The sequence below is a fragment of the Hemicordylus capensis genome, chromosome 2 (genome assembly GCF_027244095.1).
Source record: "Hemicordylus capensis ecotype Gifberg chromosome 2, rHemCap1.1.pri, whole genome shotgun sequence".
Lineage (NCBI taxonomy): Eukaryota > Metazoa > Chordata > Lepidosauria > Squamata > Cordylidae > Hemicordylus > Hemicordylus capensis.
Genome location: NC_069658.1, coordinates 126,012,501 through 126,037,616, shown reverse-complemented (window position 1 = coordinate 126,037,616; position 25,116 = coordinate 126,012,501). Strand labels below are relative to the sequence as shown.

The 25,116-nt window shown below is 46.1% G+C and overlaps 2 protein-coding genes across 7 annotated transcripts in view; one reads left to right on the top strand and one right to left on the bottom strand.

The window, feature by feature from the left end:
- IFT74 (intraflagellar transport 74) overlaps positions 1 to 13,459 on the bottom strand; it is a 116,781-nt gene extending 103,322 nt beyond the window's left edge. The window contains exons 1-6 of one of the 2 annotated variants that reach the window (XM_053294790.1): positions 13,305 to 13,449; positions 9,642 to 9,816; positions 9,156 to 9,309; positions 7,303 to 7,438; positions 4,282 to 4,330; positions 1,448 to 1,546 (exon numbers count right to left, since the gene is read on the bottom strand). In XM_053294790.1, the coding sequence (XP_053150765.1) occupies positions 1,448 to 1,546; positions 4,282 to 4,330; positions 7,303 to 7,438; positions 9,156 to 9,281 (410 nt within the window). In that variant the 5' untranslated portion in view covers positions 9,282 to 9,309; positions 9,642 to 9,816; positions 13,305 to 13,449. Of the gene's footprint in view, positions 1 to 1,447; positions 1,547 to 4,281; positions 4,331 to 7,302; positions 7,439 to 9,155; positions 9,310 to 9,641; positions 9,817 to 13,304 lie in introns of both variants that reach the window. The other variant, XM_053294789.1, reaches the window with a different exon arrangement.
- A 57-nt stretch (positions 13,460 to 13,516) lies between these two features.
- The window catches only part of PLAA (phospholipase A2 activating protein), a 33,085-nt gene continuing 21,485 nt past the window's right edge, over positions 13,517 to 25,116 (top strand). For 2 of the 5 annotated variants that reach the window (XR_008315899.1, XR_008315898.1), the window contains exon 1: positions 16,503 to 16,782. Coding sequence is in view for 2 of the 5 variants with exons in the window: in XM_053294786.1 (XP_053150761.1) it covers positions 16,634 to 16,782 (149 nt within the window). In the remaining 3 variants the exon portion in view is untranslated. Of the gene's footprint in view, positions 13,709 to 16,502; positions 16,783 to 25,116 lie in introns of those variants that run through there. The other 3 variants (XM_053294786.1, XM_053294785.1, XM_053294787.1) reach the window with 2 other exon arrangements.

Genomic DNA, 25,116 nt, shown 5'->3' with positions numbered 1-25,116 from the left:
TAGTACTTGTGGTGATAAGCCATAAGTAAACAGTTTCTGCTAAAATGTGCGTTCCCATTTAGAGATAAATTCATCTGCAAACAACAGTGGAGTTAGCCCCAAAGGATAGAAATTTAGCTTGAGCCAGAACTTAAAAATAGAAAGCCAGATCTTAGATTCTACATTGGGAAGACTGGCCTCCAGGCGAAAAACAACACTGGGGACACTATGAGCTGTTTGAAATAACTTCCTCAGGAATTTGGATTGTACCGCTTCTAATGCTGCAAAATTGGGATATGGGCCAAGTTGGGCACCATATTACAGTTGAGCCAGGGCTTTGGACTTGAACAGGTCCCTCTTGAGAAGAAGAAAGCCAAAATGGCTGAAAAAGACTTACGTGCGTTTTGTTGCACATACACAGTGAGCCTTATGACTGCCAGAATAATAAAAAACTATGCCCAAATACTTATAACAACTGATTTGCTCAATCCTGCATCTGTTGACAGACCAAGTTAGTGTCCTAGGACACAGTGAATCTCGAGATTTCAGTTTTGATATGGTTAATCTGAAGGGCATGCTCCTTACAGTAAAGAGCAAGAGAATTAAGTGCCCTTCTCATGCCAAATGGTGTTTGAGATAGTATTACAGCATTGTCAGCATAAAGTAATAGCGGAATTGATCTGAAAGCCAATTTTGGGGGGTGAAAATCATGTAACTAGTACAAATACATCCCTGAGGGCCATGCAGCTCTTAGGGACATACTTCTCTGTGTTGCACAGTGCTTATGGGGGAAGGAGGACTGGAACTAGTTGAGTGTTGCCCAGGGCACAGTGGGGAGGGTGAATTTCAATGTACTTCTGTGTGTTGCAGAGTGTTTATGCAGGAAGGAGTGATGGGTGACATTGAGACCTTCATTTGTCCTTCCCCCCAAAACACTCTAGACACATTGAAGAATGTCCCTGAGTGCTGCACAACTCTCAGAGACATATTTCTACCAGTTACAGAATAATCTGAGGGGGAAGTAAAAACCCTGAAATTTGACCCCCTCACACTGCATGCTGGGTGCAGCCTTATTGGGGAAGGCTGCTGAACTGTGTGCACACCTCTTCATTCTGCATCTGCTTCAGTAGCCCATATCTGAGCCACTGACTTTAGTGGATATAAATACATTATTTGTCATTTCAACTGAATACAGTCCCCTGCTTTATTTAACAGGGGAGAATAACTGGCCTTATCCAACCCCAGCACAGCATCCTTCCACTGGTTGCTGCTGGTGTCTACCTTATATTTCTTTTTTAGATTGTGAGCCCTTTGGGGACAGGGAGCCATTTTATTTATATCTATGTAAACTGCTTTGGGAACTTTTGTTGAAAAGCAGTATATAAATATTCATCATAGTGGTAGTAGTACCTATTGACAGTGTTTCAGAGCACAACAGATTCTGATAATACATGCACTCTTAACTCACCTCTTTTCATATGAAAGATAAACAGAATTCTCCTGGTTATACATATCTATTTCTTTCTGAAGCTTGTTAATTTCTGTGGTGAGCTCATTTATTTTGCCTCTGTAGAAAACAAATTAATGATCATGTTATGATGTATAGTTTAATTTTTACAGTTTATTACAGCCAAAATGGCAAACAATTTAGATAGTGCATAGTGGTTATACATGGACATTATACTACAGGTTGGTTTACATTATTCTAGAAACCTGGTAAGCTTCTAGTTTCTCTAGGGAGCTACTTTGAGAAGAAAACAAGGGGTGGTAGTCCTGAATTCTGCTGTACACCTTCTGCAGCTGCCTGCTCTCAAGTTGGGTGTGATTTAAATACCACTTTCTGCACCCCTGTCTTAACCTTCTAGCCTGCCAGGCTTTTTTCCTAGGTAAGCTTTTAAGCAGCCATTATAGCATTCAAAAATTTATATTCTGAAAATGATTTTATCCTTCTCTGTGATGACAGAATTAAAATGCCTGAAAAAATATAGCCTAAAAAGAGGAGAGGTTTGAACTAGATTTCCTGTGTCTGCCAAAGTTCATATGCAGAGGAAATATAATCTTATTTATTCCTAAAGAGGGAAATATGTGGAGTGGATGGAACAGGTTTAAAAAACACAACAAAAAATGTCATGACAGGAAGAAGTGTCACAGAAGTTCACTAGCGGGGATTAGCAATGAGTATTTCAATTGAAATTGAAGTGTCCAGCGACTCCTCTTATGGGGTTAGGTTGGATCAGTTCCAGTTTGTGACTCCTGAGGATGTGGACAAGCTGATTAGAATGGTGCGGCCTAGCACCTGTTCTCTTGACCCTTGCCTGACATGGCTTATACTGTCTGGCAGGGGGGTTGTTGTAGAAGGCCTGGTAGAGATTATAAATGCTTCTCTGAGGCTTTTCTTAAGGAGGCAATTATTAGACTGCTTCTGAAGATGCCTACCTTGGATCCCTCAGAGTTGAGCAACTACAGGCCTGTCTCTAACCTTCCATGGCTGGGCAAGGTGATTGAGGGTGGTTGCCTCTCAGCCACAGATGGTCTTGGAGGAAACTGATTATCTAGACCCATTTCAAACTGGATTTCAGGAGGGCTATGAGGTTGATACTGCCTTGGTCGGCCTGATGGATGATCTCCAGTCGAGAATTGACAGAGGAAGTGTGACCCTGTTGATCCTTTTGGATCTCATGACGGCTTTCGATACTATCGACCATAGTATCCTTCTGGAGCATCTGAGGGGGCTAGGAATGGGAGGCACTGCTTTGCAGTGGTTCCACTCCTATCTTTCGGGCAGGTTCCAGATGGTGTCCCTTGGAAACTGTTGTTCTTCAAAGTCTGAACTTCTGTATGGTGTGCCTCAGGGCTCTGTATTGTCTCCGATGTTGTTTAACATCTACATGAAACCGCTGGGAGAGATCATCAGGAGATTTGGTGCAGGGTGCTATCAGTATGCTGATGACACCCAAATCTATTTCTCCATGTCAACATCATCGGGAGAGGGCATAATCTTCCTAAATGCCTGCCTGGAGGCGGTGATGGGCTGGATGAGGGATGACAAACTGAAACTGTATCCAGATAAGACGGAGCTACTAATTTTGCGGGGTAGAAACTCGGGAGATGTTTGATCTGCCTGTTCTGGATGGGGTCACACTTCCCCAGAAGGAATAGGTACACAGCCTGGGGGTGCTTCTGGATCCAAGCCTTTTCCCGGCGTCCCAGATTGAGGCAGTAGCCAGATTGAGGTTTCTGCTGATATGCCAGCTGTGTCATTTCTTGAGATAAACGACCTGAGAACAGTGGTACGTATGCTGGTAACCTCCAGATTGGATTACTGAAATGAGCTCTATGTGGGGCTGCCCTTGTGTGTAATCCAGAAACTACAGTTTGTCCAGAATGTGGCAGCCAGCTTGGTCTCTGGGTCATCTAGGAGAGACCATGTTACTCCTGTACTGAAAGAGCTACACTGGTTGCCGATAAGTTTCCGGGCAAAATACAAGATGCTGGTTATAACCTATAAAGCCCTAAATGGCTTGGGCCCTGGGTATTTAAGAGAATGTCTTCTTTGTCATGAACTCCACCATCCATTGAGATCATCAGGGAAGTCCACCTGCAGTTGCCACCAGTTTATCTAGTAGCTACTCAGGGATGGGCCTTCTCTGCTGCCGCCCCAAAGCTTTGGAATGCACTCCCTGCTGAAATAAGAGCTTCCCCACCTCTGACAACTTTAAAGAAGTCTTTAAAGACGCATCTGTTCACCCAGGCCTTTAATTAAATATTGTTTGAATAGTTTTAAGATTGTTTTAAAATATTGTTTTAATTTTTTTTTAATTGTTGTAATGTTTTAACTTCTTCTATTGTCATTTATTTTGTTTTAACTAATGTTTTAACTTTTTCTGTTGTTGTTTATTTTGCTTTGATGTAAACCGCCCAGAGACTTAAGTTTTGGGAAGTATAAAAAATATGTTAAATAAAATAATAAAATAAAAATAAATTTAATCGGAAAAGTAAACTTGTTCTATTAACTTCAATGGGAGTACACATGAGTAACAGTCTGGATGTAAGCCAGTGACCGGAGTAGCCTGTGTCATAACTGTAACATTTAAATTTGTGTGTGAACACACAAACACACAAAAAATCTTTTGGGTACCTGAGCTGAAAGCTTGTGACAGAAGGTGAACTTGTTTTAAAAAGTTGGGAACCCCTGATCTAATGGCATAGACCTGTTGATGAGGATATGCCAAGGCTCTTGTCACAACTAGCTCATATGTTACAGAGTGGCATGACAAATACTGACGAAAATGACTTTCATACCTTAGTACTCCAATGTAATACGATTTATCCATAATTTGTCTCTGTGGGCCTACCAAACAAGAACACCACCAATTTGTTACATGATAACACATTACAATGAGAAATAATTGCATTAATAAAAAATCCAGAGGTAGTACTCCACCTCGTCAGAGGTGAAAAAATGTAACACAAAACAGACTATTCCTTTAAAAATAATAAAAAATATAATAAAATAAGGGAGCTGGTCTTGTGGTAGCAAACATGAGTTGTCCCCTTTGCTAAGCAAGGTCCATCCTGGTTTGCATTTGAATGGGAGACTACATGTGAGCACTGTAAGATATTCCCCATAGGAGATGGGACCACTCTCAGAAGAACATCTGCTGGCTTACATACACAAGGTTCCAAGTTCTCTCCCGGGCATCTCCATACAGAGCTGGGAGAGACTCCTGCCTGTAACCTTGGAGAAGAGGCTGCCAGTCTGGATAGGCAATACTGAGCTAGATGGACCAATGGACTGACTCAAGAAGGATATAAGGCAGCTTCCTATGTTCCTAACATTCTACAAAGAGTACAACATGCGTATTCTCTAAAATATTACATACAAGCCGACCCCGCACAAAGCATCTGTGCTCTCTTTGGGGCTGGCTGTATCCCACTCCCTCCCTTCTGCCCCACACTCTTGCCCCTCTTCCCCTCCCTCGCCACTCTCTCTTGCCCCCTCCACTCCCTTGTCACTCTCTCTTGCCCCTCCCCTCTCTCTCTTGCCCCCTCCCCTCCCTCGCCACTCTCTCTTGCCCCATCCCCTCCCACCCTTTCTTGCCCTCCCACCCTCTCTTGCCCTCCCTCCCCCCTCCCAGCCCTCTCAGCCTCCTGCCCCAGTCTCTCCTGCCCTCCCCCCTGCTCCTCTCTCCTGCTCTCCCCTCCCCCACTCTCTCTTACCCCCCCTCCCCCTCCTTTTTGCCCTTCTCCCCACCCGCCCCACTCTCTTCCCCTCCCCCCTCCCCCCGCTCTCTCTCTCCCCCTCCCCTCCCCCTGCATTTCATAGTACCTTCGCCCAGGCCGCAAACACGGAAGTCCCGCCACCCGGTTCCCTCTCACCCCAGCCTCCCGTGGGCGTCTGGCCTCGGCGGCTGGTTCCGCTGCCGCCTGGCCTTGATCCACCTCTGCAGCCGGGCCTAGCACCTCTGCCGCCGGGCCCACCGCCAGGCCGAGTGCTGCCTTTGCGGCTGGGCCTGCCAGGCCCGTTGCTGCTGCTTGCTGGCCTCTGTGGCCGGCCTCCTCTCCCCCACCCTCTTGCCCAGGCTGCCGGCCGAGTCCCGCTGCTCCAGCCGGGCCCGCCGCCGCCTCGCCCGCCCGGGCCCGCCACCACCATGGCCGCCCACAGCCTGGCCCGCCACTGGTTAAGTTCTCCTGGGTGCGCTGCGCCAGCCAATCAGGCGCCTCCACAGCCCAGCCAATCAGCTGGGCTGCCGAGACGCATTTTCCCTGGGCACACCCAGGAGAATTATATATATAGATCATCCATTGTGCCTGAACATTCTCTTGGAGCCCCACCATGGAGGCTAATTTGGCAAAGAGACACCTTTTAACGTGGTGATTCTCTTTAGCAGGGGGAGAGTAACTGGCCCTATCCACCCACAGCACAGTACCTCCAGTGACTGTTGCTGGTGTCTATCTTATGTTTCTTTTTAGATTGTGAGCCCTTTGGGGACAGGGTTCCATCTTATTTATTTATTATTTCTCTGTTTAAACTGCCCTGAGCCATTTTTGGAAGGGCAATATAGAAATTGAATACATAAATAATATAAAATATAAAAATAACTGGGTTCAGACTTGACCACTGTTTGAGGATCTCACCATTGTGTATCAAGCTGACTGGTGATCTGGCCTTTGCTGTAATGAGCGCTTCTAGGGAGAGCAAGTTCTACATAGTTCTCACACACTTCAAAAAGAACCTCAATACATCTTTATTCTTCATGTACTTTCAGAAGATCCACTTTTAGTTCTCCATAAAAATATTCTTTATTTTCTGCTAGATTTTGCTTTTAAAAATGAGTTTTAAGTATATGTTTAAATGACATTCTATTGCAACTTACTGTGTTATTTTTTGTGGAAAATTCAATGACACTAGGGGCAGGAAGATACTGTATAAACAATAAGTATATTATATTATGTCACAATGTTTTACTAACTATGTAGAGTTTTACCTAAATACTCTAACAAAGTTCTTTAGATACATTATCTTACAACAATCCCACAAACCAGACCTGTATGATTCTTTCCATATACAGATAATAAATTGAAGTGGGGGGGTGTTTCCTTCATGACAACACAATGTCTATGGTTAAGCTGAAATTTTAACCATCTGATAGCTAACTACTATGCTTCACTAGCTATAAGCACATTGAGATGAACAGATTTACTTTATCATAATTATTATTAAAAGTTGTGCATATTTATAATATTAAATTGAGCAATTTAACTCTTAACAGATTCTTGTAAGCAGATAATTTGATACAGTATCAATGCCTCATTACAACATTTAGAAGAAAGAATAGAAAGCCAGTAAAAATAATTAATTACACAAAACTTATTGAATGGCTCCCAGTTAACCATAGAGGTATTCTGATTTTGGTTTTTTTCTCACAATCATCGTTCCATATTCTTTCCATTCATTCATGAATATGGAGACTGAGTTTCAAACACACTATTTATACTTCCTTCTCATATAATTAATATCCCCAAATATTCATTGGCCTTTAGAACTGGGCTATTTTGTACTCCTTATATCTGAATAACACCTTAAAGAAGCTTGCTAAGCCCTACCATTATAGAGGAATGAAACTTTGATACAAATATTACTTTATTTTGCCCTTTGGTGCCCCTCCTCCCACCATTTTAAACCAGGTATTATTTCTCTAAGGCCAAACTCACTATAAAGTGTATAGCCCAGTTCTTTATTTCCACAGGCAAAATGAATTTAAGACCTGATCAAACTAGGTTCCCAAACTAAAATTCACATGTCTCTCTATCTTACAATACCTTTCATTCTGGTTTTCATTCCACTCAGCCCTTGTTGTGTCACTGGACGATCTGCAACTTTTATCTGGGAGGACAACACCACTCCAGTACCTATAGGTCCACCATGTGTACCAGATCTTGATGAGCTTGGAGGGATCTGACATAGAAAACAAAATCATTGGAAAAAAATAGTTGATGCAGCTTCCTGGATAACAGATTATTCAGACTTGTAATAAATTTATTCTGCTAATTCTTTTTAGAAATCCCCTCCCTGGCTGCTTTTAAGGCCCTTCTTAAGACTCACCTGTTTCGTCAGGCATTTGCCCTTTAAGTATTACTAGCTGACCTGGCGCAGAACATCTGTGCCCCTAGTTTTTCCTGTCCCCTCCCCATCAGCCCCAGTTCATTATCGCCCCCAGCTCCAGTTTGTTCTACCTCCGTGGCTGGCCCGCCTGGCCGCCACTTCCCATCCTCCGCCCCTGCTGGGTGCTCCTGCCTTTTGGCCGACAGGCAGGCCGGAGAGGAAGGCTGTGCCGCCCTCTCTGCTGCCATCATCTTCCTCCCCCCGATGCTCCTGTGCCTCTATCCGTCGACCCACCTCCGCCTCCCCACCACCACCCACCCGATGCATTTGCCCGCCCACCATTGTTTTCTCTTCCTCTCCCCTGCCCGCTGGCTTCTTCCTTTCTCCCATTCCTTCCTTTGCCTGCCCGCTGGCTTCTTCCTCCCCGCTTCTTCCTTTCCTTGCCAGCTGGCTTCTGACTCCCCGCCTGCCGGCCGGCTTCTTCCCACCGCAGCCATTAACTGCTGCCGCCATTTTTTCCTCTCCTGTCCCAGTGGCTAATCGGCAGCTGCTCGCAAACTTTCATGATTGCTGTCAAGCATGGGATTAGCCACAGGTATGTCTTAGAGAAATAAATATATATATATAGGTTATTATTTTAATTAATTGGTATTGGTATTGTTGTTCACCACCTAGAGTCTTTGGAGTAGGTGGTATATAAGAAAATTTTAATTAATAAATAAATCCATAAATAGGCAGACTGAGACCTAGAGAAGAGAAGGAAAACAGCCTAAATGTGTTATGTGCAAATGTGTAACAGCAATCCAACAGGAGGCTTTTGTTTTTAGTAAAAGCAGCTCTGAGGCACAATAATAATGGCAAGTATACTCCTGGGATCTTGCGAAAGAGCAAAATGGCCAGTGCCACAATCTGGAGCAAGGGAAGTGGTGGAAGGGTTAAAACTCCCTCCTTTTCTCTGTGGCAAATTGCCCTCTCTCAAACCAGCTTTTCCTTAAAATATGCCCCGCCCGCAAAAAACAGGACTCTAATACACACAGGAGAAAGCCTGTATGTCTATAATCTCAAAGCACAAGATAAGAAGGAAGAGCGCATGAGACACAAAAGTGAAGGAAGAGAGAGGAGGAGATCAGACGTCAAAAACCAGGTGAAAATAATAGTTTTTAGTTGCTGCTTTCAGACCGTAAGCTCCTTGGAGCAGGAACCTTCCTTTCACTTATGCTATTTTGTAAAGTTCCAGATACAATTACGGCAGTATATAAATATAACATGAATAATCAAATTTAACTGATTGTAATTTGGGTTGTGTAGACACTGATTTGACGGCACACTTTACCTTTACACTGCCTAGAGATGTATATATCAGGCAATATATAAATATGAGAGATAGCTAACTAAATAAATAATACATAACAATAAAGAAGCCTGCATTACAGAAAGAATAAGATTCCAGCTTTAAAAAGTTAAAAAACGAGGGGGGGGGAATACAAGAAAGAGCATGTGCATTGATATAGATATATATCACTTATCATACAGAGTAAATTTTTGAACAGGTTCATTAATTCTAACTTACACCTCCTCCTCCTCCGAGTAAAGTTGTAGATGGAGGCCGTAATGAGGATGAAGAAGGCCGGGCTGCTAGTCCTATTCCTCCTCTTGAAGAAGGACGCGCTGTAGGAGGCTTGTGATTACTTGCCATTTTTTTCTCCTTTTCCTAACTCTTCTTTCTAAAAATATACAAAGATTACACCTTATTGCCTTCTACATAGGTTTTGTGTATTTAAAAGAGAACCTTAAGTAGTTGCAGATTGATTAAAGCTTTTATTTTTTAAGAATTTAGAATGTCCTTCAGATTTTTAAAGCACTGAATTGATTTTAACAGAGGTTTATGTGCACATTAAAGTTGCAATCATCTACACATTTACTAGGAATGAATGAATGGATTTTATTATTACAGCCAGTGACCTGCAATCAAAAGATAAAATAAATAAATAAAATTAAAGTAAAATCAAATCAAAACAGCAGGACTGGGTAATAGAGCATCAGAACATATACATACAGAGTTCTCAGTTATAATTATTCAACTGCTCCCATCTCAGTTTACATGCTGTGGCACAGAATCTTGCTACCCCAGCTGGATTTGCTATATACTGGTCTGCCAGTAGGAAAGAAGTATAATATTCTTCCAGTCGACCTGGTATGCTTTTTAAAAGTGGTTCAGTCCAGGCAATGTCCTTATAATATAAACAATATAAAAGAACATGTGAGATAGACTCGATATTGACCGAACCGCATGGGCATAGCCGGTTCCTGAGCAGTATTCTCTTAAATCTGCCATCCCAAATGGTAGAAGGCAGGGCATTAAACTGCGCCAGTGAGGACGCTCTCCTCTGATTTAAAGTGGTCAGATTTGTCAGGTATGCAGCTGGCTGAGAGTAGTTTGAGAAGCCACCTGGAACACTACTGAGGGAAACAAGATTAAAATCAGATTGCTTCTCCATATCCACAATACGTTGTTTAATAATTTCGTTGGCAGCATCATGTCTCAATGGAAGTAGATACTGTGGAAAGGCCATATCTGCCCAATTTATCATGAAGGCTCTAACACCAATTAGAACAACTCTTCTTTCAATACCAGGGGGGCAAGGCCCTGATGGCAAAAATATAATTTGAGCCAGTAGTTAAATGTGTGAAGCCACCCCTGGCCCTCGACTCGGGTTTTCACTTCTAGCTACCTAGGCATAGGATGGCATTTGAAACACATCTAGGCACCTGGAATATGGCATGAAGGAATCCAGACTGGACAACTTCCATAGGTTTGGTTACAGATGGAAAAGATCTGGACCCCGTATAACATTTGTGCCAATATTTTGGTCTGGTATACCTTGACAGCTGCTGGGATGAAATAGCCCCCTCTATTGTGGAAAAGTTTTAATATACTGTAGCAGATGCACTCCTCTGTGCACTTGCTGCAGCATGTTCACATTGTACATCCCATGTACCATTTGCGTGAAAAACTATACCCAAATACTTATTGCTTCTAACCTGGACAACCCTACACCCATTAATTTGCCATTTGTGCTCTTTCATTCTTTTGGCAAATATCATAACCTTAGTCTTTTGGGTTATTTATGACTAGGGACTCATCTCTGCAGAACTGTGCGAGTCTTTGTAGCACTCTCCTCATACCAACTAATGTCCTTGATAATTTAGCCGTATCGTCAGCATAAAGTAGGATTGAGATGGTTCTACCTACTAGCTTAGGCGGATGGAGATTGGGATTATCCAAAAGGGGGATTAAAGAATTAATACAGAAATTAAACAGAAAAGGAGCAAGGAATAAGGATACATCTTTGCTTAACCCACTTCCACGTGGCTACAGGTTCAGACAGATGACCTTTATTATTGCACTTTCAGTGAGGTGTTTTCATATAGCATATGGGTGAGCAGGAGTCATCATGGGTCTATGGAAGTGTTGCCAAGTTTGCTCCAGAGTTGCAATCTAGGAATGGAGTCAAAAGCGGCTTTAAAATCAATAAATGCCGCATATAGAGAGGCGGGTTTACTGGCATACTTTTCAGTTAGATGCCGTAAAACCAGGGACATTTACCAGGAAATAAGATTCACTGAACTTTATGGGATTTCTGAGTAAACAAGTTTAGGATTAGGGCTTTTATTGACTCTAAAAGCTACCTCCAATAAGAAGCAGGACAGGGGTGAGTGGGATTAAACATATATACATCAATATAATTATTTTAGGAGCCGGCCCTGAATAACAGGGTTAACCAAGAAACTGGGCTTTTCAACCCTGGTGGGAAGTACAGTCTGTCTGTCTCTGGTCCCAGGGCATGGTTTGAAAGCAGATGCTGTAGTAACCTTACTGAGAGTCTGGATCTCATCAGTGTCTGGGTGGGAGGCCATTGTAGAAATTATGTTATTTCTATATACAGTGGTCCCTCTACTTACGAAATTAATCCGTTCCGAATGCACATTTGTAAGTCGAAAAGTTCGTAAGTCGAAAAGCGGTTTCCCATAGGAATGCATTGGGAACGGATTAATGCGTTCCGGAGCCTAGAAAAAAGACCCAGACCCCCAGTAAGGCTTGCAAACTGCACAGGAACATTTCTTTTCAAGAATAAACAGGCAGTAAACAGGCAGGCAAGTCAAGGAAACCGCATGTAAAATTCGTAAGTCGAGGAAACCCCATCTAAAAATTTGTAAGTCGAAAAAACCGCATCTAAAACCAGATCTAAAACTGCCGTTTGTAACTCGAAAAATACTTATGTCGAGTAGTTCGTAAGTCGAGGGACCACTGTATATTATATTTTATATATATAATATTTATTTGCTTTACATGGGATATATATATAATATTTATTTGCTTTACATGGTGAGACTGTCAAAAAGATAACAAAGAAATACCATTTCTAAGAAAGGTCTGCTGATAACACACACACACACACACACACACACACACACGGTACTCTTAGGTCACTGGTTTTGAACTGAGCTAAATCTACACATGCAACAAACTACTCCTACAAATATCTGTATGCCACTTTTCAGTAAAGTACTCAAAGCAGTTTACATAAAAAATGAATGAATAAAGAAGACGATTCCCTGTCCCCAAAGGGCTCACCATCTACTCTGAACTATGTGACTGCATAAGGGAGGAGGAGAATTCCATTTTTCAAATGCTCTCCTATATAAAAGAAGAAAATCTTTCCTGCAAGCAAGGGTGGCTCCAGAAGGGGAGGGGGTTGCGCAATCATCCTTCCAGACAAGAGGCTTGCCCCCCCCCCATTTCTTTTTAGAAATCTTATATATATGGGGCACACAGCTTGCCCACCCACAAATTCACTTTGCCCCTACTGTGTCCCCACTCCACGTTCTTCTGGCACCACCACTGCCCTCAAGCAGAAAACACAAGCACAAGGGAGAGAGAGATTCTTTTCCCTCTCACACATCACTAGAACCAGGGGTCACTCCATGAAATTGATTGCCAGGTCTAGGACCAACAAACAGAAGTACTTTTTCACACAACGCGTGATCCACTTGTGGAACTCTCTGCCACAGGATGTGGTGACAGCCAACAACCTGGATGGCTTTAAGAGGGGTTTGGATGACTTCATGGAGGAGAGGTCTATCAATGGCTACTAGTCAGAGGGCTGTGGGCCACCTCCAGCCTCAAAGGCAGGAGGCCTCTGAGTACCAGTTGCAGGGGAGTAATGGCAGGAGAGAGGGCATGCCCTCAACTCCTGTCTGTGGCTTCCAGCGGCATCTGGTGGGCCACTGTGCGAAACAGGATGCTGGACTAGATGGGCCTTGGGCCTGATCCAGCAGGGCTGTTCTTAGGTTCTTAAGGGGGCAAAGGAGCGCGAGGGGGGGGGCTTTCTTCTCCTCCAGGTGTTCGTCAACAATGGCATGCCTGCCGCCTGAAGTGCATTCTCTGCGTATCGCCTCAGGTCGGACTCTACCGCCTCTTTTCGGGCATCTGGCTCCTGATCTCGTCGAGGGGAAGACATTTCAGCCACACAGCGGAAAGGGCTGGAGTCGTGGGCATACGGGGGGCGGCGAGGGCGCACTTCACGGTGGGGACTGCCTGCCACTTTCCCATGAAAGGCCCCGCCACTCAATGACTCCCCGAGTTTCCTGCGCTGCGGGTGAGGGGCGCACAGTGTCAGGACCCGAGTCGGGCTCAGTCTGGCCTGTTTGATCTTACCGGACTTTCTCTCTTTCTCTCGCTCAAGCCCCGAACTGGGGCGGGGAGACGGTTAAGCGAACGGGTTCCCTCGGAGCTCCGCTCAGCGCCCTGACAACGGTATCGTAGCAACCAAGCCAGCTCGTTGACGCCACTGCTTTCGAACAGCCACTATGAAGCCTGACGAAATGATGCCTCTCTCGAAGCATCGCGAGACGATGAGCCGGGCGAGCGAAGGTCATTTACAGCCATAGATTTGTGGTCAATAGACTGACAGATACGGCCGGTTGTCATAGTAGACTGTATCTCCCCGGGGGCGAAAGCTAGCCTTTCCTATAGAAGTCCATGGAGACCTCCAGGATTTTGCCGTAGATGTGAGGGCAGCAGGTGTCTTCTGCCACTCCACTCACAAAAGTAACAGCAACGTGAGGAATCCGTACTCTTTTCAACTCCGGTTTTCTGGTGTTCTTTCGTGTGTAAAATGTGATTATTTTGAAACAAAAAATCAAAACTGCAATATGCCCACAAGCAAGTCAGTGATTCACAAGGCTTCTAAGTGCCGTCGAAGGCTGCATTTGGCCCGAGAACAAGCCATAGAACTCGACTAAGGTTGCCAACTGTCACACATTATGCAGGCTGTCCCTCATTTTAGGGACGAAATGTTGATCCCTATAGGGACAGCATTTGTCCCTCATTTATTCAGTAGCATAGAATTCAATTACATATACGTCAATGATACTCAGGCTCTTGATTACCACTGCATACACCTCCCAGCCTCCCCACCCCCCAACTTGTGTCCCTCATTCTGGCAATGAAATGTTGGCCACCCTAAAGTCGACCGAGCTTGCTGCCACCTGAGAACTACTGTGGGGCCTGGGAATCCGGGCCAACTTCAGTTCCTCATTTAACCTGCAATATTGATAACATTTACAATCGGCTGCTCAGCCTCAACCTTACCTCCAATTTACAATATTAACAATGGACTACACAGCAGGGTTGTTGGATGCTATTCTCCTTTTCGCTGGTATTTTATCTTTGTGCATTGTCTGATGGAGATAATGTCTTGGGAACATGATTTCTGCTTAGCACAAGCCTGCAATGTAGTTCTGTATGTGTGTGTATTTATAAATAAGGAATCCAAAATTACTAGATGCTCCAGAAAATTTAAATATAAAACAAGCCCTACATACAACTCTACATTTTAGAGACTATTAATTTATAGCTGGTTGGAGCAGTGGGTGCCACTGGAATGCATTGGTTCCTCTTGAATGGCCATAGGAAAACACTGGGCAGCTTCCAGACTTAAGTGAGTCACAACTAAGGTCCATAAAAATGAATTGGACTTAAGTGAGTCATGACTGTCACCACACTTGTTCAAACCCATGAATTCTATACACATGTGCACCTATGTTTTGAGACCAAAATGGAGGAACGACTCAGAATCAAGTTTGCAACATGTTAAAGCAAGGTTAAAACTTTTGAGAAGTGGAAATAATATTTATTTTTACAAAGCAGAAGCATAATGTGAAAATAAGGTATTTGGCAACTTTGGTAATTCAGGGAGTGCTCTGAGGGCTGGGGGAGATGAGGCTTGGACAGCCTAGCAGTTTGTGGGTGATGGACTGTGGGTGGAAGGCAGGGGAAGAGAAAAGGAGAAAGCAGGAGTAAAGAGCAACTTTTATACCTGTCCTTTATTCCTCTCATGAGCAAAGCCAAGGGTTGGTCTCATTGGGGTCCTGTCTGCAAAAAAGCTGCCAAAACAGTAGGCAAGCAGAGGCAGCCAGGTGCTGGCTTGCACCAAGTTTCAAGGAGTAAGGCAGTTTGCATGCCAACAGCTGTGCAAGTTTGTGGGGATCATCAGGGATTCAAGGCAGTCAGTAGTAAGCTCACTTAGGGAATGGTCCAGCGTCAGTGATTCCATTCTAAGTTTTAGTGATTTAGCAGTATGGTCCAGGAGTTTCCAAGGCAGTCTTATGCAGGTTTCCCCTCAAAAAACCCATAAAAGGAACTATCCAAGGACAATTATTTCAGCACAGGATTGGCATTAAGCACAGTAGTCCAGTGATTCAGCTTAAGAGGGTACGGGGTTTGAGTGCAAAAGTGGACAGAATTCATGTAAATTCAGCTTCATTAAAGAGGAACCAGGGTGCTTTGCATCTCCAGGCTGTTTGCACTTGTTCAGGCTGCATAATTTTGTTTAGTCCAAATGGTAGGCTGCTTCCCTCCTGGCACCAAACGCCCCCTCTCTGCAACAGTCTTGCTCAGGTTCAATGCTGAAATTCAAGTTGTAACTGTCTTGTAACAGACTAACTTGTCTCATTTATTTTAATGGTGTTTAATTATGCCTAACCAGTCTGGATGTTATTCATGCCATTGGTTACAATGATGATATTTTTCTATATTGCTTTTCAACAAAAATGTTCACAAAGTGAGTTACATAACAAAATGAATGAAAAGATGATTCCCTACCTCAAAAGAACTCACTCTAAAAAGAAACATAAAGGAGACTCTAGCAACAGCCACTGGGAGGGGCACTGCACTGGGCTGAATTGGGACAATTATACCCAAAGTGATTGCATAAAGGCTTTAAGAACTGACACTTTCTTACTGTTAGTGATGAAATAACAGTGGTAGCAACTATGGTAGTACTACACAGAACGTGCATACATACTATCAAGATGCGGGCAGACATAATATACAGACATTTCATGTTAAAGTATACATTTGCAAAGTCTTCCAGATGACACAAAATTAACTGTCGTGTTTGCTATTACAGACTAATGTGGCTCCCTTTCTGAAAGTTATTTCACTTAGTTTCGTGTCTGTCACCGGTCATGTTGAAAACAGAGACCGAAGCAAAAAATAAAATGAAATAAAAAAGGACTCCAGTAAATGCAAAATCCATCGTCCCCTGTACCATTCCAGCGGTCAAATGCATGGAGATGTAGTTGTGCTCCATTCACCTGCATGCAGGCGCGCTATACTTGTATCCATCCGCGTAAAACTGGGGCGTCTAGGCTGAAAACAAGAAACCCCGGGGCGAGTATTACTTCAGTCTTTTTCTGTTATTGACTTAATATAAAAGTAACAAACACCCGTCTCTGATTTTACACTTTCTCCAACCTAGTCGCGCCTGCCGGGCGTTTTGCTTCTTGGGAAATGTAGTCTTTTTGTTCTAACTTCTTTCTCTCCCCGCCCTCGCGTTACCTGTGCATTCTGGGTGGCGCAGCCTTTCCGGCGCTCCGTGGATGATGCCATTTCCGGTGAAGGGAGGCGGGTGGTGCTCTGCTATTACTACCACTGCCGCGGCACTACTACTGCTGCTGTGTCAGGGTGTCTGAGGGGCAGAGATGGCGAGTGCGGGGGACATCTACCGGCTGCGTTGCTCCTTGGTGGGGCATGAGCTGGACGTGAGAGGACTCAGTTGCTGTCTCTTCCCGGCCGGCGCCTTCGTGTCTGTGTCCCGGGATCGGACGGCGCGGCTCTGGGCGCCGGACAGGTCCGTGCTGGCTGAAGCGGGGTGATGGGGCGTCGGGAGGGAGGGGAACATGTCGGGCTCGTCTCTGCCGGCGGGCGCCTGTTGTGGCCTTGCCCGATGTTCTCGCCCTTGGAGGCCGTGCAGTTGTGGGAGAAAGAACGCTGCCTCCCTGTATGAACTTAAATGGACGTGTGACTCATTTTTAGTTTAGTTTTGTTTGGCAGAAGGGGAAAGGAGGCAACAGACCGGCTGATTAAGTGGGGATAGGTGTGCCTAACTCGACGTAGGATTGATTGGTGAGTTTGCTAAAGTTGCTAAACGACACCTCCCCCCCCCCCCAGTTATATTAAGCCTACATTTTAAGGAAAACATGCAAACCTCTGGTTTAAGATGAAAGTTAAAATCTATATATTCATTCATGCTCTAAGCAGCATGGAAATTCCATGTTAAGGTGCTCATCTTAATATCCGAGCCATTTAAGCGGTAAAGACTTGTACAGTGTGGTATATGTTTGGGGAAGCTGCACTTGTTGAATGTCTGCCTGGATGTCCAGCTGAAAGACAGTGTGGATGCATGGAGCTTCGTTTCTAAAGACAGCATCATATACCAGACTGTATATGGGGAGTGTAGTTAAAATGGGCACCTGAATGTTGAATTTCCATGCTTTTTGGAGCATGAATGAATACAGATTTTAACTATCATCTTAAACTGGAGATTTTTAATTACAGAATCTCCAGGGTTTTTAAGAAGGAAAATTTGTCTGGGCACTGTGAAAAAGAGAAGTTTAATAGTGTCTCTTATCCATGTTGGCTAACTGGAGCCTCTATCTTCACAGACAGTATATCTCAGATATATCTTGGATATAGAAAGTTCAACCCACTTTTAGATGCTAGGGATCCCCCTTTGCTTGTAAAGGGGAATCCTTACCAGATTACCCTTTTCAAGCATCTCAGACCAGGCCGAACCAGTTCGATCCAAACCGGGCTCAGTTGGTTTGAATTCGGATCGAGGGGGGCAGTCTGGTTTGAGCTCGAACCAGTTGAACTGGGCTGGTTAAACTGAACCAGTTTTGTACACTTCTTTTTCCAACAAGGCAGTATACCTTCTGCACATTCAGCTCCATGTTAAACATGTTAAGTAGCATTGAGGATGTTTAAATCATGTCACCTAGATTGCATTAATTGAATGTATAGAAGAGCTCTGTGGACTAACTATAACTGTATTCTGCAATTAAAATGCAGCTCATGAACTCCATTCCTCCACCAACAGCCAATGACTGTTAGAAAAATTCTTGGAATGCCAAAACATCTTAGGCAAGGTAGCTGAATGGAACCTCCATGTTCAGAAGCAGTATACCTTTCAATATGCCTTTCCCACAATGTAAAACAGATTAACAACTTTTAGAAAAGCTATACATTGGATTCAGATGACTAGTGCCAGATGCACTACAGGTAGCTATTACTAAAAAGTATTAAGTTGTGGCATGTTTAATCACACATTGTTTTGTAACAGCCCTCCCCGCACCTTAGCATTTACACTTTCAAAGCCACTCGCCCCCACCTCTACTACTTCTGCTGGCCATTGCTGCTCTGGCCACTCCAGCCGAATGGAATCTTGTTCCTTTGGCCGATGATCACTAACTCCTCTCGGATCCATGCAGCTGCACTGGCCTCGCTGCTGCCACCTCCAACCCTGTTCCCCCAACAGCCCTTTTTTCAGGGTCATGACAGTGCTGCTCCATAGGAAGCCTCCGCCATTGGCCCAATGCAGCTGCTGCTGCCAACCCAGCTCTTTCCCCCCCATGGCCACTCTTCAGGGCTACCACTGCCACGCAGTGGCCTGGATGCTGCTTCCACACTGACCCAGCTCTGCTGGTGCCTCCAAAGGCTCTTCATTTTTCAATGGATCTTCACCAAATTTGCAGGGGAGGTGTGTCTTGTCACCTAGCTGATGTGTGTTGATCACAAGGCAGATTGAACAAATGGTTAGGGATGTGCATGAACCATTCAACATCGAACCGGTTTGCAGCAAACCAGGCCAGTTCGATCACAAACTGAACCAGCCTCCAGGACAGGCAGGCTGGTCCACGATCAAAGCAATCTGAGCCCGGTCCGTTGTGGTTCGACCTGGTTCGCGGGGCTATCGTGTAAAGGGGAATCCTGCCTTGAAAAGGCTTCTAGGGGTGGGCAGTGGTGATGGAGAGAGGGCACCTTTAAAAGTAGATACTTACCGAATCCTGTGGTGGCCACTCCTCAAAACCCCAGCGCTCCCTTCAGCAGCTCGGTGGTGAGGTTCTGGCCTCTGTAGATTGGTGGAGGCTGGAACTGGGCTGCTGGGGAAGCACTGGGGTTTCCACACGGATTCTGTAAGCACCTCCTTTTAAAGGTGTCCTCTCTCCACCAACCCACCCCAGCTGCCCTTAGAAGCCTTTTCAAGGCAGGATTCCCCTTTGCTTGTAAAGTGAAATCTCACCAGATTTCACAGCATAGCCCCTCGGACTGTCAGACTGGGTCAAGTCAGTTCAATTAAATGGATTGGTTTTCGACCAAACTGGTTTGTGAACGGTGGATTCAGTTCTAATTTGAACTGAACCACAAAAACCTGTGCATACCCCTACAAATTGTTTTGATTTTATAAGCAACAGAATGTCCTTATAATGGTGGAACGTTGAAAACATTCTCCACCTTAACTGTACTGGCATGACTTTGCTTGTATAGTCCTGCTCTTATTGGGGCTTGTAGTAGTCTCCGACCTGAGGGACTGACCAGGTGCACACCTGCTGCTTTGTATCATTAAGCCACCCACTGCATTGCTTGCTTACTAGCCTGCCTCCTGACATGTACCCATGTTGTTACTGGTAGCCCGGGGAAAAAAGGAAACACCAGCTGTTTAGGTTTCCTTTCTTGCTTGGTTATCTGATGATTCTTGCTTAACAAGTTTGTATGAGTCTGAGTATCAGATCTGCCCATGTGAAATGCAACTCTTCTTACTTTGTTCAGCATGTAACCAGTCTTTATTTTGCTGTAGATTTAATGTAATATAAGCAAATGTTCTTATTATTTACCCACATATTAGTTCAGTAGACTAAAATGACCCTAAATTAATGGTAAGGGAATTTAATGTGGTCCATTAACATAGTAAAAGACTAGACCTTTTTCCTTCCTCAGATCAGTTTAAATGAGTACAATGGTTAAAAATAGAATATAGAACTTTGCTGTTCTACAAGTTATGCAGTAAAAAAATATCAACTTTTCAGTTTCTTACAGTGCTGTTGTAAGTTTCAAACCTCTTTTCTCTCTGGGCAAAGAGGCACCTTTTCAAATGGTGAATCGTTTTCATTTAGCAGAGGCAGGACAACTGTTCATTTTCAGCCTAGCAGAGTGTCCCTTTCAGTGGATGTTGTTGGTGTTATCTTTGTATTTCTTTTTATATTGTGAGCTTTTCTCCAGCAAGGGGTGGCATGGAACCATTCTGGGCAGTTTGGTTCGAATCCGAACTGAACCGCTAATTCACTAATCGCCTTGTTAGAACTGGCTGGTGATTTGGTCCATGCACTCGAACTGGTTTAGCCCAGTTTGATCTGGTTCGGGTTGCTTGTAAAGGGGAATCTGGTAAGGATTCCCCTTTACAAGCAAAGAGGGATCCCTAGCAACTAAAAGGGGATTCAAAAGGGTGGCCTGGCGGGAGGTCGGTCATGTTACATGTGGCAGTGGCTCCTTGGTGGCAGCTCCTCTAGGACCTGCTGGTGCTCCCCACCAATTGGTGCGGGCCTGTGGGGTCCCCCGTTGGCCTGTGCTGATGGGAAGGAACACCGGCTGGGCCTAGAGGAGCTGCCTTCATGTGTAAGGTAACTGACTGTCCACCCACCCTTTTCAACTCCGTTTTAGTTGCTAGAAATCTCCCTTTGCTTGCAGAGGTGAATCCTTACTGGATTCCCCTGTATAAACATCTTGAACCGGGCTCAGTTCAAACCGGTTTTGTTCAAACCGGTTTTGAACTTGGACTGCCCCCCCCCTTTTGGGCGGGTCTGGTCTAAGCTTCAGCCAGCTGAATCTGTCTGGTTCAAATTGAACCAGTTTTCCACACTTCTATTTTCAACAATGAAACCTCTTATTGTTTTGTTATACATCACTCCGATAACTTTTTTTGGTGAAAAGTGTTATATAAATGTTTAATATTTTGGGATATATTTTCATTACAAGTGATAATAGTAGTAATATAGGGAGCTTGCTGACCTGCACATGTCTCAGGGACCTGGCTGGAAAAGGTAGAAGTTGTGACTTCTCCCAGCTGTGTCTGCCAAGGTTCCTTGTGCAGCACCAGCCAAGGCAGGGTGAGAGGAGGGATGGGATGATTATTAGTTTATGTTTTTGAGGTACATTCAGTGTAGTTATATGTACTTACTATCTGCCAATGAATTTATTAACTGTTAGTGTCATATGATCTGGTTGACAAAATCAAGTTCATTTTGTCATGTGAGATCATTTTAATAGTCTGACCTTGAAGTTGCAGTAAAATCAGTGATCAGTGGAGGGATGAGTGATACGAGTGGCCGGGGAGTAACTGAATTGCAGTGTGAGATTGGAGGAGCACAAATTCCACTTCAGCAGCTGAAGGAGACTGGTTATCACTAAACTTGGACAGTTCATAAAACTGATTACTGAAATAACACTGGGCAAAGAGGCACCTTATAAAATGGTGGTCTTAGCAGGGAGAGCAACTGTCTGTATCTGGTCCCAGCACAGCGTCTCTCCGATGACTGTCCTTGTGTCAAGTTTTGTTGTTTAAAAAAGTATTATGAGCCCTTTTGGCTCAGGGACCCACTTTTTTCTGTATAAACTGCTTTGAGAACATTTTCTCAGAGGAAAAAGTGAAATATAAATACTACTACTACTACTACTAATAATAATAATAATACTCTGATTCTTCCAGTCTGCATGCATCTATTAGAATGTCTGTAGAGGACTGTCACCCATACAGCTGTACAGTGAATGTGCAGAGACTAAGGGCAAATATATGCCTAACTCCTACACAGACTCACTATCTATGTGTATTGAAGGGCTTAAGGGCATGGGAATGTTTCCTATCTATAACTTAATTTAATGGATGGAGGTTGAGCAGCGCTGATGTCATAATCACCTCAGCCAATGAGAGGGTGTATTTGCTCTGCCAGGGAATGTGGAACTTTTAAACAGAGATTTTAAACAAACTACTTCACAGAGGATGAAAAAAATTGCAGTACAACCTGCTGCTTAATGGATTAATACAACTAAAAATGCTATATGAGATTTAGGAGACATCCCCCACTAGCTATGAGTGAATAATGCTGAAATAACTTAATTAACTCCTCTGCCTTGGCCCAGCAGCCCCACCACAAACAACAATCCTCCAATAGAGTCTGTGTCTGCACACGTAGTCTGCTTAGAAGTAGAAACCAGAAGCACAGAAATTTGCAGAAGCTGGTAGTTACTGGGCAGTGCTGGGCAATTCAGGGTCATTTTGATGAGACGAAACTGAAACAAATATCCATGTTTGATTGGTAGATAACTCAATATATGTGAAAGAACTATGAATTCATGTCTAAGATGCTATAAAAGTAGGTGTCACATGTTTCTGAAATAATGGCATAGCTCCCCACAAGTGTGACTGCGTAATTTTAAATAGTAGCACACCAACCTTGTTCCGCAACACTACAGGTGTTGTGTTAGTACGCAGTTCAGAACTGTCCGTGTTATACAGCACAGAATGTTGGCCACTGATTTATATTCATCCCACTACTTTGTTGCGAGAAATGCAGCCTCAGACAATGCTTTTTACTTATCATTTTCTTAAACAGTGGGAAGTCACCCTATGTTCAGAGGGGTTTCTTTAAAAGTAAGCATGCATAGGATTGCAGCTTTAGTAAGTATAGGATAGTACACCAGCCCACACTAAGATGTGTAAACAAATGAACAATTTGTAAGTTTATTGATTTAGATGACTTGCTAATGTTTAGAGCAGAACTTTTAATTAAGTTATCATGAAAGTTGTATGGGGAAAGCAGAGATATTGGAAAGGTTGATGATGCATGTCTGAGTTCTAAACACAATTAGATCAGTGGCAATCTCTGACTTCACTGCAAGAGAGAGCTTTTGACTGAGCAAAACTGGTGCTTAATCCTGTAAAAATTATATAGAACAAAATAAGAGATCTATTCCTTTTTCTCCATTGGTGAATGTTACTCCAAGATCCATGCCTGGTTTTCTCAAACCAGATTTTTTTAAAAATGGTAACTTCTGTAAAGAAGGTAGTAATTCTGACAGTTGTAACCATTTTAGTTTCAGAAAAGCTCAGTTTTGAACTGAAAGTAAAACATGGGCCGTGATAACTATACAAGCTATATTAAGCCAAAGGCTGAAATCCTGTCTTAAAGAAGCCAGGACACAGTGGGAGGTTGATCCTAATGCAGTTGGAGGCTGCTTTGCTATTAGCCGCCTCCTTTGCAGTTGAAGGCTGCTTTGCTATTTTGCTATTTACTATTAGTGTGTGTGAGAGAGAGTGTGTGAGTGTGAGAGGGTGTGTGTGTGTGTGAGTGTGAGAGGGTGTGTGTGTGTGTGTGAGTGTGAGAGGGTGCGGGCGCGCGAGAGAGAGGGTGCGGGCGCGCGAGAGAGAGGGTGCGGGCGCGCGAGAGAGAGGGTGCGGGCGCGCGAGAGAGAGGGTGCGGGCGCGCGCGCGCGCGCGCGAGAGGGTGCGGGCGCGCGCGCGCGAGAGGGTGCGGGCGCGCGCGCGCGAGAGGGTGCGGGCGCGCGCGAGAGGGTGCGGGCGCGCGCGAGAGGGTGCGGGCGCGCGCGAGAGGGTGCGGGCGCGCGCGAGAGGGTGCGGGCGCGCGCGCGCGGGCGGGCGCGCGCGAGAGAGCGGGCGCGCGCGAGAGAGAGCGGGCGCGCGCGAGAGAGAGGGGGCGCGCGCGAGAGAGAGGGGGCGCGCGAGAGAGAGAGGGGGCGCGGGCGCGGGCGAGAGGGGGCGCGGGCGCGGGCGAGAGGGGGCGCGGGCGCGGGCGAGAGGGGGCGCGGGCGCGGGCGAGAGGGGGCGCGGGCGCGGGCGAGAGGGGGCGCGGGCGCGGGCGAGAGGGGGCGCGGGCGCGGGCGAGAGGGGGCGCGGGCGCGGGCGAGAGGGGGCGCGGGCGCGGGCGAGAGAGAGAGGGGGCGCGGGCGCGCGCGAGAGAGAGGGGGCGCGGGCGCGCGCGAGAGAGAGGGGGCGCGGGCGCGCGCGCGAGAGAGAGGGGGCGCGGGCGCGAGAGAGAGAGAGGGGCGCGCGCGAGAGAGAGGGGGCGAGGGGGCGCGAGAGAGGGGGCGAGGGGGCGCGAGAGAGGGGGCGAGGGGGCGCGCGCGAGAGAGGGGCGAGGGGGCGTGCGAGAGAGGGGGCGAGGGGGAGGGAGAGAGAGGGGGCACGCGCGAGAGGGGGCGAGAGAGGGGGCGCGCAAGAGAGAGGGGGCGCGCAAGAGAGAGGGGCGTGAGAGAGGGGGCGCGGGAGAGGGGGGCGCACGAGAGGGGGCGAGAGAGAGGGGGTGCACGCGCGAGAGAGGGGGCGAGAGGGGGCGCGCGCGAGAGAGGGGGCGCGCGAGAGAGGGGGCGCGAGAGAGAGGGGGGCGCGCGAGAGAGAGGGGGCGCGCGAGAGAGAGGGGGCGCGGGAGAGAGAGGGGGCACGGGAGAGGGGGCGAGAGAGAGGGGGTGCACGCACGAGAGAGAGGGGGCGAGAGAGGGGCGCGCGAGAGAGGGGGTGCGAGAGAGAAAGGGGGTGTGTGTGCGCGAGAGTGAGAGGGTGCGAGAGTGAGAGTGTGCGTGAGCGTGTGCGTGAGAGAGTGTTGCGTGAGTGTGCGAGAGAGTGTTGCGTGAGTGTGCGAGAGAGTGTTGCGTGAGTGTGCGAGAGAGTGTTGCGTGTGTGCGCGAGAGAGTGTTGCGTGTGTGCGCGAGAGAGTGTTGCGTGTGTGTGTGTGCGTGTGTGTGAGTGTGTGTGTGCGTGTGAGGGGGGGTGTGCGAGAGAGAGGCTGCGCGTGCAAGAGAGAGGCTGCGCGTCTGCAAGAGAGAGGGGGTGCGCGTGTGCGCGCGCGAGAGGGGTTCGTGTGCGCACGCGAGAGAGAGGGTGCGCGTGTGCGCGCGAGAGGGTGTGTGTGAGTGAGAGTGCGTGTGAGAGGGGGTGTGCGTGTGAGAGGGGGTGTGCGTGTGAGAGGGGGTGTGTGCGTGTGAGAGGGGGTGTGTGCGTGTGAGAGGGGGTGTGTGCGTGTGAGAGGGGGTGTGCGTGCGTGTGAGAGGGGGTGTGTGAGCGTGTGAGAGGGGGTGTGTGTGAGAGAGAGGCTGCGCGTGCGAGAGAGAGGCTGCG